At 43.2% G+C, this 19,155-nt stretch overlaps 1 protein-coding gene across 4 annotated transcripts in view; it reads right to left on the reverse strand.

Annotated features, from left to right (window-relative positions):
- Positions 1-19,155, reverse strand: part of wls (Wnt ligand secretion mediator) — a 79,753-nt gene that overhangs the window by 58,713 nt on the left and 1,885 nt on the right. For all 4 annotated transcript variants that reach the window (XM_032566505.1, XM_032566501.1, XM_032566499.1 and 1 more), the window contains exons 2-8: positions 16,030-16,302; positions 10,453-10,577; positions 9,732-9,887; positions 9,477-9,613; positions 6,500-6,662; positions 977-1,074; positions 818-881 (exon numbers count right to left, since the gene is read on the reverse strand). In XM_032566505.1, coding sequence (XP_032422396.1) covers positions 818-881; positions 977-1,074; positions 6,500-6,662; positions 9,477-9,613; positions 9,732-9,887; positions 10,453-10,577; positions 16,030-16,302 — 1,016 coding nt within the window. The remainder of the gene's footprint in view (positions 1-817; positions 882-976; positions 1,075-6,499; positions 6,663-9,476; positions 9,614-9,731; positions 9,888-10,452; positions 10,578-16,029; positions 16,303-19,155) is intronic.

Genomic DNA, 19,155 nt, shown 5'->3' on the forward strand with positions numbered 1-19,155 from the left:
TATATTCCGGTCCGCCTTATGTATGAACAGTGTACCCGTATGGGAATAGAGCAGCTGCGAAACAATTCAATATTAATGAACCAATGGTACGGAAGTGGAGGAAACAAGAAGATGACCTGCGTCAAGTAAAGAAAACGAAGGAGAGTTTCCGAGGGAACAAGGCAAGATGGCCAAACAACAGCAATGAGACTGAATCGGATGATGACGAGAGGGATCCAGGCTCGCTTGATGCCGCTATCGCCCAACTGTTAAATTCCGACACCGAAGACGAGGAATTTGATGGATTCGTAGAAGATGAATGATTGAAAAAGTGAGTGTACTTTTTTGTGTAATAATAATAATTATTGTTAATGATTTGAATAAAGTCTGACCTATCCGACTACCGTATTTTGTTTCGCTTTATGCGTCTTATAATCCGGTGCGCCTTGTAGTCCGAAAAATACGGCAATTATTTCAGAGCGGTGAATAGAAGAACTGAGGCCAAAATGCCTTCAAGTCATGAGGACTCAAAATAAATAAATAAATAAAAATCGATCATATATAATCATATCTGCAAGCTGGACTAAAACAGCAAAGCTCACATATATGCATCATAATGAGTCTCTATGCAATGCCTAACCATGTGACCCTGCCCTACCCCTGAATTATTCCTTATGATAATCTGGATTGATTCAGTATCTTGTGCTGGTCGATTCTGGTAGTTGATGCAAGAAGCAAGAACATCATATTTTTTTAGTTTCTGAACTAAAACCGCTTACGCTTTTTAATTTTCTTTTTTTCTCTAATGGTTCTGCTCCACCGGGTTCAAAAAGGATACGGCCAACTCCGTCCCTACGTCTGAAGCCCAGATGCTGTAGAAGGGATTTGTTAGCTGGACACCTCTAGAGACACAAAAAGAGTGACAGTCTTGTTAATAGAAAAGTCTGTTAATAGAAAACATATTTTCTTTTCTTCTTTATTACACTTTGCATCTCACCTCTCACACATGTCAAAGATAAAAAGGCAGAAGGAACCAAACACAATCGGGCCGACTTGCTTCCAGTAGACTGAAAAACGGTTTCTCTCCGTCTGGTCCTGAGAGAGAGGCAAGAGAAACACAAAGGCAATCACACCAGGGGGGAAAAAAACACATCTGTTCACAAAATGTGACATAAAACTACTTCACTGAAAGTTAAAGTGTATGTTGCAGCTTCATTAACTCCGAATTTGTAACTAAGCTTCAAGAAAACCGACAGATTTTGTCATATTCTTTTTCTAAAAGTAATCTTTAAACTGCCTTTCCTTGGGCTGTCACCTTATCGTGGTGGAGGGGTTTGAGTGCCCCAATGATCCTAGGAGCTATGCTGTCTGGGGCTTCATGCCCCTGGTAGGGTCACCCAAGGCAGACAGGTCCTAGGTGAGGGACCAGACAAAGCGCAGCCCGAAGACCCCAATGATGAACGGCACCATTGGACTTTGTGTTCCCTCGCTCGGACGCGGGTCATCGGGGCCCCACTCTGGAGCCAGGCATGGAGGGGGGGCACGACGGCGAGCGTCTGGTGGCTGGGCTTTTTCCCATGGAGCCCGGCCGGGCTTAGCCCGAAGAGGAAACATGGGCCCACCACCCGTGAGAGGGGCCAAAGGGGTCGGGTGCATTGTGTGATGGGTGGCGGCCGAGGCAGGGGACCCTGGCGGTCCGGTCCTCGGTTGTAGAAGCTGGCTCTTGGGACGTGGAATGTCACCTCTCTGGTGGGGAAGGAGCCGGAGCTAGTGTTTGAGGTCGAGAGGTTCCGGCTAGAAATAGTCAGTCTCACCTCACCTTGAGAGGGGCTGGACATACTTCCACTCTGGAGTTGCCCAAGGTGAGAGGCGTCGGGCATGAATGGGCATACTTGTTGCTCCCCATCTCGGCGCCTGTACATTGGGGTTTACCCCGGTGAACGAGAGGGAAGCCTCCCTCCATCTATGGGTGGGGGACGGGTCCTGACTGTCGTTTGTGCTTACGGGCCGAATGACAGTTCAGATTACCCACCCTTTTTGGAGTCCTTAGAGGGGATACTGGAGAGTGCTCCTCCTGGGGACTCCCTTGTTCTGCTGGGGGACATGGAGTCTGAGTGGACCATGTTCCGTGCCTCCATTGTCGAGGGGGCCGATCGGAGCTGTGGCCGCAAGGTTGTCGTGCTTGTCGCGGCGGCAACCCTCGAAGCCGTTGGTGGACACTTTCGGTGAGGGATGCTGTCAGGCTGAAGAAGGAGTCCTATTGGGCCTTTTTGGCCTGTGGGACTCCGGAAGCAGCTGATGGGTACCGGCGGGCAAAGCGGCATGCGGCTCAGGTGGTTGCTGAGGCAAAAACTCGGGCGTGGGAGGAGTTTGGAGAGGCCATGGAGAAAGACTTCTGCATGGCTTCTGGTCCACCATCCAGCGTCTCAGAGGGGGGAAGCAGTACGGCACCAACACTGTTTATAGTGGGGACGGTGTGCTGCTGACCTCTACTTGGGACATTGTGGGCCGGTGGGCAGAGTACTTTGAAGACCTCCTCAATCCCACCAACATGCCTTCCATTGAGGAAGCTGAGCCTGGGGACTCTGGGTTGGGCTCTCCAATCTCTGGGGACGAGGTCGCCGTGGTGGTTAAAAAGCTCCTCAGTGGCAAGGTCCCGGGGGTGGATGAGATCCGCCCGGAGTTCCTTAAGGTTCGGCATGTTGTAGGGTTGTGTTGGCTGACGAGACTCTGCAATATCGCATGGACATCGGGGGCAGTTCCCCTGGATTGGCAGACTGGGGTGGTGGTCCCCCTGTTCAAAAAGGGAGACCGGAGGGTGTGCTCCAATTATAGAGGGGTCACACTCTTAAGCCTCCCTGGCAAGGTCTATTCAGAGGTCCTAGAGAGGAGGGTCCGTCGGATAGTCGAACCTCGGATAGTCGAACCCCTCGGAGTATGGGGTACCGGGCCCTTTGATACGGGCTGTCAGGTCTCTGTATGACCAGTGTCAGAGTCTGGTCCGCATTGCCGGCCTGTGAGAGTTGGACTCCGCCAGGGCTGCCCTTTGTCACCGATTCTGTTCATTACTTTTATGGAAAGAATTTCTAGGTGCAGCCAAGGTGTTGAGGGGATCCGTTTTGGTGGCCTTAGGATCTCATCTCTGCTTTTTGCAGACGATGTGGTCCTTTTGGCTTCATCAGGTCGTTATCTGCAGCTCTCGATGGAGTGGTTCGCAGCCGAGTGTGAAGCGGCCGGGATGAGGATCAGTGCCTCCAAATCAGAGGCCATGGTCTTGAGCCGGAAAAGGGTTGAGTGCCTTCTCCGGGTCAGGGGGGGTGTCCTGCCCCAAGTGGAGGAGTTCAAGTATCTCGGAATCTTGTTCACAAATGGGGGAAGAAGGGAGCGGGAGATCGACAGGCGGATTGTCGTAGTGTCTGCCGTCAAGCGGACACTGTACCGGTCCGTCGTGGTGAAGAGAGAGCTGAGCCAAAAAGCGAAGCTCTCGATTAACCGGTCGAACTACGTTCCCACCCTCATCTAAGGTCATGAGCTTTGGGTCATGACCGAAAGAACGAGATCATGGAGGCAACCGGCCGAAATGGGTTTTCTCCTTAGGGTGTCTGGGCTCTCCCTTAGAGATAGGGTGAGAAGCTCAGTCATCCGGGAGGGACTCTGAGTAGAGCCACTGCTCCTTCACTTCGAGAGGAGCCAGTTGAGGTGGTTCGGGCATCTGGTCGGGATGCCTCCTGGACGCCTCCCTGGTGAGGTGTTCCGGGCACGTCCCACCGGGAGGAGGCCCCGGGGAAGACCCAGGACATGCTCGAGGGACTCCGTCTCTCGGCTGGCCTGGGAACGCCTTGGGATTCCCCCAGAAGAGCTGGAAGAAGTGGCCGGGGAGAGGCCCATAAATATTCATATCTGATTAAAGATATATTTACCGTATTTTCCGCACTATAAGGCGCACGTAAAAACCTTCAATTTTCTCAAAAGCCGACAGTGCGCCTTAAAATCCGGTGCGCCATATATATGGACCAATATTGAGCCGGAACTACGGTAAGCAGCCGCCGACTTCATTTTCCCCGTAGAAGAAGAAGCGCGCGGTGCATTCTGGGATATATGACTGAGCAAAGTGTGCCATTTCCATTTGTATTTGTGTAAAGACCCCAAAATGGCTCCTAAGAAAAGACACGCTTACGAGGCAGAGTTCAAACTCAAGGCAATCAGTCACGCAAAAGAACATGGGAATAGAGCAGCAGCGAGAGAATTTAATATTAATGAATCAATGGTGCGGAAGTGGAGGAAGCAAGAAGATGACCTGCGCCAAGTAAAAAAGACTAAAAAGAGTTTCCGAGGGAACAAAGCGAGATGGCTAGAGTTGGAGGACAAACTCGAACAGTGGGTTGTTGAACAGAGAGCAGCAAGTAGAAGTGTCAGTACAATCACTATTCGAATGAAGGCAACAGCGCTAGCACGCGAACTTAACATTAACGAATTTAGAGGCGGTCCTTCTTGGTGCTTTAGGTTTATGAAAAGACGTAATCTCTCCATCCGCACACGAACTACTGTTTCACAGCAACTGCCAGAAGACTACCAAGAAAAGTTGGCCAATTTCCGCGCATATTGCAACAGCAATATTACTGAAAAAAAGATCCGGCCAGAGCACATCATTAACATGGACGAGGTTCCACTCACCTTTGATATTCCTGTGAACCGCACTGTGGATAAAACGGGAACACGTACGGTAAATGTTCGCACCACAGGGAATGAGAAGTCATCCTTCACAGTAGTTCTTGCTTGCCAGGCTAATGGCCAGAAACTTCCACCCATGGTTATTTTCAAGAGGAAGACCTTGCCAAAAGAAAACTTTCCAGCTGGCGTCGTCATCAAAGCTAACTCGAAGGGATGGATGGATGAAGAAAAGATGAGTGAGTGGTTGAGAGAAATTTACGTGAAGAGACCGGGTGGCTTTTTTCACACAGCGCCGTCCCTATTGATCTACGACTCCATGCGCTCCCATATCACCGATGGTGTCATAAAACAAGTGAAGCGCACTAATTCAGTACTCGCCGTCATTCCGGGTGGATTGACAAAAGAACTCCAGCCACTAGATATCGGTGTCAACAGGGCATTCAAAGCTAGACTGCGAACTGCGTGGGAACAGTGGATGACAGAAGGCGAACACACGTTCACCAAGACGGGGAGACAGCGCCGGACGACATACGCCACTATCTGCCAGTGGATCGTAAATGCCTGGGCTGATATATCATTCTCAACTGTGGTCCGAGCTTTCAGGAAGGCAGGAATTGTCACTGAACCGCTAGACAACAGCAGCGACACTGACTCGATTAATGAGGACTTTGACGAAGCGGAGCCGGGTATGTTGGATGCCGCATTAGCCCAACTGTTTAATTCGGACACTGAAGAAGAAGAATTCGAGGGATTCGTGGATGAGTAATGAATTAGTAAGGTGAGCTTTGCATGTTTATTGTGTGTGTTTACAGCTGAACTGCTGTTTACAGTTTACAGCAACGTCACTGACTCGGGGAAAATAATAAAACAGCTGTTTTTTCATTTTGGGAGTTAACGGAGTTGTCTGGTTTGTAATTTATTAATAAAGGTTTGTAATTTATTAATAAAGTTTGACTGACTTATCGGACTGTTTTGTTGACATTCCCTTTAGCGCAGCTCCATCTAATGGATGCATAATGTAACCCCAGCCTCTACTGTAGCGTCTATTCTATCAACACATTCTCACTCCCGACTCTAGTTGGGACGATTTCGGACCATGCGTTGCATATTATGCAACGACTTGGGCAGGATCCTTCAGCTTCACATGTTGACGATTTTTGAAGGTTACGTGTTTTTTTTTCTGTTTTTTTTTCTCCGAAGAGTTTTTGCGGCGCTAGTGGCTCGTATTTTTTCTACAGTAGGCAGACAGGAAGGAGGGTGAGGAGAGGGGGGAAGACATGCGGTAAAGGTCGTCGGGACGCATCGAGGACTAAGGCCTCCAAACATGGGGCGTGCTAACCCCCTGCGCCACCACAGCGCGGGTTCTCGCAACCGCTGCCGAACACCCCTCACTTCACATATTGATATGTGACGAGGACAGACCATCCCGACTTGGGAGTGAGAATGGGTTGATTCTATGCGCCTTATAATGCGGTGCGCCTTATATATAAAAAAGTTTTACAAAAAGACCATTCATTGAAGGTGCGCCTTATAATGCGGTGCGCCTTATAGTGCGGAAAATACGGTACTTTGATTTTTTTTTCATTTTCTCTCAGGGTGACTTTGAGCTAAGATGGGAAGGGGGGGTTAGATTTATTTGTCTTTTTTTTAGTTTTATTGTTACATTTTTTACTGTTGGGGAAAAAAAGGGCTGAAACTGCTGGATTGGAATTTTGTAATTTTTCTTTTTGCGCAAGGTTTTGTCAGTATTGTATTGAGTCTATTGATTAGTATGTGTGCATAGTGAGATGTGTATTGTATACCTTTTTCCCTTCCTTTGACTAATAAAAGCATTTAACAGAGACTGTACCATGAGATGTTCACCACAGAAGATGATCCAGAAGGATAGCAGCATGGAGTAGAAGATTCCCTGCCGGATGTCTCCGAAAAGAAGCATCCAGGTCCAGCCCACAGAGAACCACTCCACTGGGATGTTGATGAACGTCATGGAGATGCCCAGAGCAAAGATCACCCTGGGAAAACATGAATACAATTTAAAGCAGCAAAAAAAAAAAAACTTTTATAAGATGGCTTTTCCCTGGCAACCGAATGTCAGCTACTCAAGGGAATGAAGCTGCTGGCACTTGATTCTCATCTTTATGATGGTTCATATTTCAGCAGGAAGCTGAGCTGGACAGCAGGTTTATTAAAGAACAAACCGCACCAAGCCAGGCTGCTGGGAGTCATAATGAGGGAGCTCGAAAAATATTTACTTTCTCACAGATTTACTTTGTTTATACTGTTTTGTCAAACGTAAATGTTTCAGATCAACCAAATACTAATATCAAACAATAGAATCAGGATATACTTTAATAATAATCAGCGGGGAAATTGATATTCTAAGTAATTTAGACATATTAATATATCCCCCCTCACATCACTCTGCTAACAGAAGCCTCTACATTCAGTATCTTCATTTGGCGATTGAGAGAAAAACGGGTCCATAGCAGACAGACATTTAGAAAAAGATAAAAACAACTCGAAGGTCCTTATTAGTGAGCAGGCAAGTCTCAGCATGCAATGTGGAAATGACAGGGCAGCGATGTGAGCAGAAAACATGGCGGTAGAATGAAACATGCAGGTACAAGCTTCTCTTAGCAAACCCTGATGGAAAGAAACATCAAGGTAAAGTCTGCTGGCTGACAAGTTTTCCCTGAAGTTATTGCGATAAACAATAAATATTGTTGTACTGAGAACATTTTCAACTAAAAGAACACATTCTCAAAGATCAGTAAACTTTAAATTCTAATAAACATCCAACACTGGAACTGGAAGACATTTTAAATATCCAAAATAAATTCATTCGGAATGAAAAATCGTTCCTGAATAGAATTGCAACCCTAAAAATTGGAATTAAAAGACACTGAAAGGTTCACATCTCTAATAATCATCATCATTCCAGGGCCTTTATGTATCAACTCTAACTACAAAAATTTGGCATTTTAATGCAGTTTATGTAGTTTTATCACATAGTGAGTCTTTTTAACCCAAAGCTTCCCTCACTTAGAGGGAATCAGAGGTTTATGCTGATGCCTTAGAGGCTAAGCATGGCAGGAACCTCGAGTGAAGCTTTTATAACATGAAAAAATCATATACTATCCACAAATAGGGCAAGGCGAGTCACACTTCTTAAGAGCTTGCTTGTCATCTGGGAATAAGAGCGCTGAGCTGGAAAAGACAAGTGGGATGGAGAGAGACTGTGTGCACATGGATCCATGTGTGTGTGTGGGCTGCATTTGCTTTCTGGTAAGCCGGTGTGTGTGTGTGTGTGTTGCATGTGCAGCATGCATCTGTTGAGTGCTGGAGGATTTTGTAGCATGTTTCACACTTGGCCGGCTGCTTCCTGCGGCGCAGACCGCTGCCTCTGTACTGATCCGTGGTACCGGCACAGCAGGAGGTTACACAAACACCGGGCCCCTGGACGGATTCACACTGCAACCAGCGTGGCTCTTACACCACCTGTTCCCAACAAGTCCAACTAATTTTTGGATTTTACGAGGGATTCTAGTAATGTGAGCATTTGAATGGCGTTTCTAAAGAAAGACAGAGACACATTTTAAAGGCCGCTGTTCCAGGTGTTTGCTGTTCTGGTTTAATGCAGCAAAATTTACACTGCAGGTGATTAAACTCACCAATGATGCAAAGAGGAGATCTGAGTTTATGCTGCTGCTGCCAACTGCATGAACTGGCTTCATGCTGTTAGTGTCAGAAAAGGGGTCCTCCAAAGGGAATCATACCTTTCAGACAGTTATTTTTGATTTTAAAGATTTATTTTTAAAAGTTGAACATGTCAAACATCATACAACTACTTCAGACAAATAAAAGAGTTATAGTTTAAAGGGGCAGAATTATGTATTTTCCAGGCACATTGTGCTATAAAAATGGCACAATGAAGTCGTTATAAAAATGCTGTATAAATGTCAAATATGACTTAAAAGAAATTTGACTTTGTAGTTTAATGCTTTGAAGTTGGGCCTCTGACTCTTTAAAACCTCCTGCTCTTTCTGAAACTCATCACACCTCTCCTCAATTAACCCTTTAACAACGTCTTTAGAAGCGTTGCACTGAGAAGCATCTCCTATAATGAGCTCAGCTGGTGTGCAGTTCAAACTGATGTTTGCTAATTGATGCCAGCTAGTCTAAAGGAGCAGAATGGGGGAATCATGGGGAACAGCTGCTCTGTGAGGCAGAAGCTCTGAATCTTGGAAACTGCAGCTCAGAGGAGGAGCTGCTTCTCAGAGACGGGGCTAAGTCAACCCAGGTGTTTTGTACAGCTGAATGGTTGCCATGACGACAAAAGGATTTCTCAAATATCCAATGGAAGAATCAAAGCAACACTGCAGTTATGTTTTTGATGAGAAAACAACATTTTACATAATAATGCCCCTTTAAACCAAACTCTTCAATCATAATGAAAATTGTTATATTTTGCTGATGTTGAATAAAATATTTATATAAATTTAAATGACAATCCTCTCATTTATAATAATAATAATAATAATAATACATTTTATTTGTGAGCACCTTTCTAAACACCCTAGGACACTTTACAACATTAAAAACACAAATTAAGCAGCAAAAAAATTAAATAAAAACATTTTTAAAAAGCAGCATTTTAGATATTGCTTTTGTAAAGAATAAGCAATGAAAAAAGAAAGGAACATTTTGCAACCACATGACCACTTTGCTCAGAGGAAGCATGGGAGAGCCTTTACTCTGGATTCCCTCTCTAAAGGACAATAAATTATATTTCTATTCTTTTGTAACTGCGGAAATAAGTGGCTTACTTTTCCAGGAGAACGGGCGGTCTGGTCATGAGGGTGATCCGCCTCCAGTACCAGATCATGATGATGAGGATGCTGGGTGTGAGGAAAGTCTTCATGGCGAACCAAACCTGAGTAAAGCCTCCGTTCTGATGGATGCTCTTGAGAAAATAAAATCCGTCAGTCATGTAGTGTTCTTTTCAGCTGTGAATGGTCTCCAACGCCAACACACACAGTCACCGCTATTTGATCTAAAAAACACAGCAGAGGAAAGCTTACCACGAGACGAATGTCTCTTATCTCCCCGATCCCATTGTTGACCGTCTTCCTGTCTTTGACCGGCAGGCGGATGTTGATGAGGTAGTATTTGTGAGCCACGCTGCCCACCTCCATGAACGGCAGGGGGTCGTAGTAACGACCCTCGTTCTCAGTGGTCTGGAAACACAAAGGCAGCTGCAGGTTGGAAACACTTTCATCACTGGCTGCCACAAAAATGCATTTGCTTAATGGAATCAAGGAAATTTTTTGGGGGAAAAAAAAAAGTTTTGTGCTAGGATGAGGTGATTTTCCATTTAAATCAAAATTGAAACATGAAGAGTTTTGCACACAATTGTAATAAAACACAATGAAAGATTGATCTTACTGTAAAAAATGTATTTGTTCTAAACCAAGGCATACAAAACAGTAGAGAATCAACATGATGTGATGCTTATGTAATTGTATTATTTATAATACAGAACAAATAAACACAATAAAGGGACCAAAGTGCTGCACAGGTAACAAGAACTGTGTGTATGTAATAGATTAGTAAGGAAGGATGATGCCAGACAATTTAATGATTTTAAAAACCAAAAGTTAAATCTTTACCTCTTAAAGCAATCCCAGCTAGAAAATTACATGTAAAGTTCATGTCAGCGGTCTCAGAATGAGCTGTATTCCACGTGCTGTAACATTGCAGGTTAAAAACTGAGTTTTGTTACCCTCCGCAGCATTTCTTTACCTTTTCAGAGGTGAAGTTGCAGTTCAGGTTCCTGTGTTCCAACGAGTGAGCCATCTCTGTCCACTCGCTGAACAAATCGTCTCTGTAGGCCAGGCTAGCATCGATGGTGACTACTGCTCCGTCCACTGGAGATGACAATCACCACAGTGATAGCAAAGCTAGCAGGTGCACCAAATTCTCTGATTTAGAGTCTTAAAAGTATTCATACCCTGGCCTTCATGTAAAATACTATGGCTGACAGCTACGCTGGACCATTAAAGCAGGGGAGCTGGACAGGGTTGATGGGAGGATGGCTGCAGCAAAGGTGAGGCCAATAAAGAAAAAAAATCTGCAAGGCTATAAATGTCGCAAAACCACTAAGATCAGGGACGCACCAATACACTTTTTTCAGTTCTGATATCAATAAAGATATCTGAGGTTTAGTATCGGCCAATCAGATACAGAAAAACAATGATGTATTCAACAAAAACTTTTCTTTTTTAAAGACAGACATGAATGCACTGAATTACTAATGTGTTTGATAACTCTGCATCAATACAGCTCACTTAAATACACCAACAGCTTCACAAACTCAGTCAAACATGTAAAAACAACTTTAACGTGTTCAGTCAGTGCAATTAGAAATAGAACTGTCAAATGGTCCAGAAAATGAATTAAGGAATTCTGAATATAATGTAAAATAAAGTATAACATCGCTCAGAGTGCATAGCATAGAATTAGACCAGTGGTTCTTAACCGGGGTTCGATCGAACCCTAGGGGTTCGGTGAGTCGGTCTCTGGGATTCGGCGGAGCCTCTGCCACGAATATTTTTGTAACATCAATTTGATCAATTATGTAAATTCGTCATGACACACCCTGCTTGGCCATCACTTGCTGCAGGTGATCACGTTACATTAATTGGCCAATCAGTGCTGCGGGGAATTTAGCGTGCTCAGTAGTCACCGTGTGGTTTCTTTCTTAATGTTTTAATCCATACTAACTATGTCAAGCAAAAAAAGAAAGTGGTCGGACAAATATGTACAACATGGATTCACATGTATCACAGAACGTGATGGGAGTCAGCGTCCTATCTGCATGATTTGCAATGTCAAGTTGAGCAACTCTAGTCTCGTACCGGCAAAACTGAAGGAACACTTCTTGAAGCTGCATGGAGATGGGGAATACAAGAACACAACGCTCGCTGAATTCAAGGTGAAAAGCCAGATTCGATGAAAGGGCCACTCTGCCTGCTCTTGGATTTGTACCCATGAACAAACCGATCCTCACCGCATCGTACGAAGTTGCTTACCTGATCGCAAAGCAGGGCAAGCCGCACACCATCGGTGAAACACTCATAAAACCAGCGGCGTTAAAGATGGCGAATCTGATACTCGGAACAGCGGCCGAAGGTAAATTATCCCAAATTCCTCTTTCAAATGACACCATCAGTGACAGAATAGAGTGCATGAGTAAAGACATCTTGGCTCAAGTAGTCGCAGATCTAATTTCAAGTCCGGCAAAATTCAGCCTTCAACTCGACGAGACCACAGACGTTTCTAATCTAAGCCAGCTTGCTGTTTTCGTGCGCTATGTGAAAGACAACATCGTAAAAGAAGAGTTTTCATTTTGTAAGCCTCTTACAACAACAACTAAGGCAGCCGATGTGAAGAAGCTTGTGGATGACTTCCTCAGAGACAACAATCTTTCATGGGATATGGTTTCTGCAGTTTGTACGGACGGAGCTCCAGTCATGCTGGGAAGAAAGTCTGGTTCTGGTGCGCTAGTAAAAGCCGATGCACCACACATCATTGTTACGCATTGTATTCTGCACAGGCATGCGTTGGAAAAAAAAACCTTGCCTCCAAAAATGGCAGAAGTATTAAAAACTGTAGTGGAATGTGTGAACTATGTGCGAAATAGTGCTCTGAGGCACCGCATCTTCAGGGAGTTGTGTAAAGAAATGGGCTCTGAATTCGAGGTACTCCTCCATTCAAATGTTCGGTGGTTATCCCAGGGACAGGTGCTGAATCGTGTTTTTGCCATGCGTGTGGAATTAGCCCTGTTTTTGCAAGAGCACCAACATTGTCATGCAGATTGCTTCAAAAATCCTGAGTTCATTCTCATTTTAGCATACATGGCTGATATATTCGCAGCTCTAAATCATCTCAATCAGCAGATGCAGGATGATGGAGTCAACATCATGGAAGCAGAAGAAAACCTGAAGGCTTTTCAAAAAAAAACTACCGTTATGGAAAGTAAGATCGAAGATGTGTCTGGAATCGGAGACATTTCTGTATCCATGGAACTGAAGCAAACAATTGCCACACACTTAGATGAGCTTGCAAAGTCTCTCGACGGATATTTTCCTACAAGAGAGTCATATCCAGCATGGGTGAGACAGCCGTTCACGTTTGCTGTTGAGACAGCAGATGTCAATTATGAATACCTCGACAAAATCATTGAAATTCAGCAGAGCCAGGTTCAACAGCAACTCTTCAGAACAACAACACTCTCAACGTTTTGGTGTCGACAGTTGGAAAAGTACCCAATTATTGCTAAGAAAACCCTGGAATTTTTTATACCATTTGTTACAACATATCTCTGCGAACAATCCTTTTCGAGGATGCTGGACATAAAAACAAAAAAAAGGAACAGACTTTGCTGTGAAAATGACATGAGAGTAGGACTTGCCAAGGGGAAGCCACGCATATCTGAACTGGTCTCTCAAAAACAACAGCAGAAGTCACACTGATTTGCAGGTATGTAATTTGTTGCGAGTTGTGTTGGTTTTGTTCTTTGATCAAGGTGATGTTCATGCACGGTTCATTTTGTGTACCAGTAAAAAAAAAAAATATATATATACCTATGTCTTGAATTTGGAAAAAAATCATATTTGATTTATCACTAAAGAAGGGTTCGGTGAATGTGCATATGAAACTGGTGGGTTCGGTACCTCAAACAAAGTTAAGAACCACTGAATTAGACTGAATAGATCCGCTCTTATGTTGAATTAGTTTTTTCCAATATCAGAACCGATATGGATATTAACATCGTATCAGTGCATCTTGATGTATAAATGTTTTTTTCATAAGGTTCCAAGAGTTTAATTCACATCAGGCTTCAGTGCACCGAGAGCATCAACTGATTTTTACATCATCTGTCTGTCAGTGGTTATGATGAGTCAGCACAGCAAAATTAGGTCCTGGTGACAGACAGCCATGCAGCTCAACTTACTGAGCAAAACGTGCTGAAGTCGGTCCGACAGTCACATTTAAATTATTGTTTTCTCCAAGATGCTTAATTATTTAGCCTCTTCTCTCCACAGGGGCCCAAATCTGCTTGATAAAACCTTTAACTAGACCCCAAGCTGGTTTCCAACATCCCAGCTCAGTAAGTTATTATGCATTAAAACTCCATCTTTAGATCACGTTTCAAAGCAGAGTGTTTCCTCCTCCAGCTCTCAGGAGTGCCTCTTGTGCTGCGAAGGAAACGAGGCTTAAAGAAGAGAAAGGAACCCAGTGGCCTGAGCTGGAGAAGAGGGGACAGAAAGGAGGACGGGAAGAAAGAAAAAAGAAAGAAAGAAAGGGGGGAGAACCAGATGAGAGCTGGCAGCAGAGTGTCTCTGCAATGCTCCTCCGCCGTGCCATTGGTCGAGCCCGACACCCTCAAATGTCAGCTCTCTTCAAGCAAACATTCCACTCCGACCCAGAGGCTATTGCCACGGAAACTAAGCCTGCTCAACAGCTGTGTGAGTACTGGACACAGGTCAGGGGGAAGGAAAGGGGGGGCAGGTAGGTGACATGGATAATATGGGCAACACTCATCAGGGATGAAAACTGAAAAATAAAAACAGGGCAGCCCAAGCAGGAGATGCTTTGTGTTCATTTGTCAGAATCAGCTGACCTTTGACATCACCAGCTTTGATCAGGATTAGTACAGGTTTAAAAGGCCAATTTAATAAATACGGCACACCTGGCTCCACTGGCTTCAATAGGGCAATATGAAATCCCTTTTATTATTTATCCAAATTCCTTTTTTTTCCCCCAGATTCCATTTTTTCCTGTTGTATTTTTTTTTCTGAATTCCATAATATGCAAATATGGTTTGAATAAAAAAAAGTAACAGTAACAAAAGTACCGTAGCTAGAGGTCAACATTTCCTGTTACTTTGCATCACAATTGAAACAGACTGCTGTGGTTCAACAGAACGTTGGTGTTAAACAGTGTTAAAGTATATTTCCTGACTGTGCTACATATCACACAGCATCCCGCTGTCAGAAACACCGAATAAAGCGCACCTGTCTCCCAGAGCACCAAAGCACCTCGAGTTACTCAGAGAGATAAAAAGACGAATTAAAATGAGTCTGCAGCATCTGGCAACGAGAGGCATCTGTGGACTTGGCTGAATCACTAAGTTGTTTGTCAGTAGGCCAGCCTGTAAACAACTCAGACTCCTGACACATTCCCAGTGAAGCCTGCCAACACCGACAGCCAGGAAATTATCTTCATGACTCGGCTGACGTTGTTTAGGCTGAGCTGCAACTCCAACAAAATGACACGTTTCTACTAAATATTTTACCAAAAACATTCCATTGGTTCCATTTCTCGGTTTGGGTTCAAAAGTGTACAAAAAAATCTAAACAAATTCTTATTTTCTAGATTGCAAAAAGACTCACATTTCAACAGTTTACCATTTAGACAATGAAACAGTTAGAGGCTCTTTCCCAGCATAAGCTCAGTATAAGAACCAGCATTTTACTCTTTTTGCTTCAGTCTTCCACCAGAACAGGCTAGCTGCAGAGACATCCTCTGATACAACTTAAGACAATGCAAGATGAGGTCAAAGGTAAACTCCACAAACTGGATCCACATTAGGACTAAACTGTCTGACAGTAAAAATTCCTCTGAATTCCTCTGGCGTTTGCAAACAAAGGCTAAAAAAAAAAAAAGGAGGAAAAAAGGAACTGCACTGGAATTTATAACATGAGCGATTAGATTTGCCAAAGGGTAAATATTGCCAAGAGCTTTTTAGTTACAGAATATTTTCTTTCAGATTGTGAAACTGTAAAACACTAAAGGCAAAATGTTGACGAATTAAACCAGATATTTAAATGCAATGGAAAATGTTTTCATCATTTGCTGTATGCCATTAAAATACAGCATATAGCAATACCATAACAAGCTAGTTGAAGGAAACCTAAAATGTTTCTGCAAGACTCAGATACAATTATTCCACATACTAAGAAATGTATGTAAACATCTGAATTTGAAGAAATCAAAAACACAAAATAAAATCTCTTATTTTTGGCATTAAACAAATGAACATAATTTGGGTAATCTCAACTGGTCAAGTTCAGTGTGATTTAATGTCAGGCAGTTAGAAGGAATAGTTTTTTGTCACACAGTGTAAACAGCTGGTTAACTCCAGACATGCAAAAGAGATGCAGAAAAAAAAAAATTACACAAGAACTTCATAAAATGACTTCTAGATAGAAGTTAATACCTTTTAATTCTAACCTTCAGTATCTTCCTCTCAGTCTAGTAAAACCTGATGCTGCCGCCCTTCCTAAAGCTTCCTAAAGCTGCTTTGGTTCTCACCGATCGGGTTGTTCATATTGAAAGCGATGTCGAACTGCAGGATGACCAGTATGAACTGGAACCAGGGGCTCATCTCTTTCTTGGGCATGGGAATGTGCGCGGCGAACACAATGTGGTTAGCCTCGATCTTCTGAGCCGTGGCCTCGTCGAACGTCTTAACCTTCTTACACTGGTGAACACCCCATGGCATGAACCACTTGGTCTTCGGTGCATCTTCGTCTTTGTCCACACATTTTGTTGCCAGGTATTCCACCGCACTGGTGGGACTGGGAGCTGTGGGACAGATAGAAATGTTGGGATGAACGTTACAATAAGTACTGCAGGAAAGCTTTACTCTGAAACCTCTACAGCTGCGCGGATTGAATGCAATTAGCAACTGAATAAGGTTGGAGCTGATGAGTTCAAGTGTTTTCTGAAACAACGTAAAGACAGTTCCTGATCACTGAGGCAATAAGAGGTCAGTGAGGAAGGCAGCACCACTTTCTACATTCAGATTCATGAGCTTCACAAGAAGCTGATAGTTTCTACTCACATGACATCACTAAAACATTTATTTTGCTGAGAGAGCTCAAAGTAGGATGTGAACTATGTCAGTTTCCAGGTGGAAGCACAAGTATAAGGCTCATTTCCTGAGTTGTAGATGCAACTGCTAAAGAAATTTAACTAAATCGATTTTATTTCCACTACGATTGCACCAATCGATAAGCCCCCGATTTTCTTAACTTTGGCCGATTGGCAGATTCTTCCCCATAAAACCAATCTTAGCCACTGATCGTACCTACATCCACAAAGGTCCAAAAATCAGCCACTTCCCCCTTTTGCTATGCGGTAAGAGAGAGCGCCCGTCAGACTGACCAGGGCACTGGGTAACGTCTACGGTTAACAACAGTCACCCCAACAGCTGCGTTTACATTAACCGTAAAATTGTGCAAATTGGAATTACAAAAATAAACCTGCTTAATGGAATCACTGCAATTTTCAGAAAAAAAAATATATACATATATATATACACACACACACACAATTGTCACACTGGGATGAGGTGGCTTTTTTGGCCCATGTATTTAACAAGACTGAAATTGAAATACTTTTTTTGCATCACACAAGTCACATGATCAGCCGGCCATTACTACTGATGGAAAAGACAAAAACAATGACGACAGGAAGTGGTAGGAAGATGATTGCGCAGCAGGTTTTTTAATGATTTATCGTGGTAAGCTTATTCACCTGAGATTTTAATTGTGTTTCTTATTTAGTGGAAACAGTGCGACATTAGCGTAATATCAACAAGGTTTGGCAAACATTTGTAGTGGAAATGCAGCTATTGTTTCAAATTTAGTAAATTTGTCATTATATTTAGCAACAAAAACCATGGGTATCAGCCAAAATCAGAATCGGCAAGTCAGGCTTTTAAAAGAGGCCTGATCAGCCAGAAAACTGCAATCAGTGCACTGCTAATTATCGCAGAACAGCTGAAGAAGTCAACCGCTACAGTCGGCCATGTTGTCTGAGAAGTTGCGCTAAAATAAATGAAGTTGCCACAGAGATGCAATAACAGCAAATGACTTCAACCCATTGCAGAGCCAGGCCCTGCATTAATCACAGCAGACAGCAAGTAAACATTTCAGGACCGTCTGCACAGGGACCAAAACTTATACAGCAGCTAAAGCCACTATGTATGCATATATGGCAGAGCAAGCTGATAAAAAATAAATCTGTTTCATTTTCAACTTTGAGCATCGACTCCAAATATCAGCGTGGGAAAAGCTTAAGACTGAACAAACTTAAGAAAATATTAAACTGTGTTGAATATGTTGATAACAAAATTGACAGCAATTAACCCAAATTTCCATCACTCTTCTCACGATGCGATGATGACTGTAATTAAATATGACGCAGTTTTTATGTGGGTTTTTTTTTTTTTTACTTTATGCAGTTCCTCAGCATATGCTTCAACTGGACAAGAATATTTTTCTGGGCGTGCCGTGGTGGCGTAGGGGTTAGCGCGACCCATGTTTGGAGGCCTTGAGTCCTCGACGCGGCCGTCGAGGGTTCGACTCCCAGACCCGACGATATTTGCCTCATGTCTTCCCAACTTTTCTGTCAGCCTACTTTCATATAAGGGACACTAGAGCCCACAAAAGACCCCCTGGAGGGGTAAAAAAAATGCATATATATATGCATTTTTTATATATGCATGTATATATATATATTTTTCCTATAGTAATGACCCAATCTCAATAATTTGACCACAGTCCAAAACAAGCCATTTTTAAATAATCAGCACAATATTATACAGTTTATTATTATAAAAAAACGAATTATTAAAAGGTGTTAGTCTTTCTGCTTTGATTTCATATTTCAAACATAAACAGTACAGATATGGTACTGGAAAAAATATTTCTTCAACGAGTTTTAATAACTAAAAAAAGTTGCTGGTGCCTGGCATCAAAACCAGTTCATTGTAACTTCTTAATTACTTCACCACCTAACCAACCACCTCTTTTACTTAAAACATTTTATAGTATAATAAACAACAATTGCACAATCAGATTTTAAATATCGTGATTTGTTATGTTGAAATTATATATTATATGACATGTGTCGCATTATTACATACCAATTCAAAAAAGTTACATTTACTGCTGTAAACATAAGCTAGATCCACTGGTGTTCATACATGGCAACAAAAGGACATCAAACAGAATTAACCCCCCAAGCCCCCAGGGAGTTTAATTACCAAGTGGACCTGTGAGTCCAGCAGGTCCACAATGATGGCCACCCCCTCAGCCCGCTTAACCCCATGCCATGCCACCGGGTGTGTCAGGAAACAAGAGGGGAAAAGAAAAAAAAAAGAAAAAGCTTTCTTCTCAATTACTCCCGCAGCCCCTGGCCGGCAAGCAAACACAAAAGAATCTGGCTTCATTAAAACCATCTCAGCCAGGAAAAAACCAAACAAGCCAATTTATCTGAAAAGTAGCTGGAGATGAGAGGGACTGTGGAAGTTCCCACTTAGTATAAATGTGTGTTAGAGTTAAAAAAAAAAAAAAAAAGAAGAGAGAGTGGGAGCGACAGGATATGAGGAACCCTGACAGCAACTCCTCTTTAGACCTGAAGGCAAAACTG

This window comes from Xiphophorus hellerii, chromosome 6 (assembly GCF_003331165.1).
Source record: "Xiphophorus hellerii strain 12219 chromosome 6, Xiphophorus_hellerii-4.1, whole genome shotgun sequence".
NCBI lineage: Eukaryota > Metazoa > Chordata > Actinopteri > Cyprinodontiformes > Poeciliidae > Xiphophorus > Xiphophorus hellerii.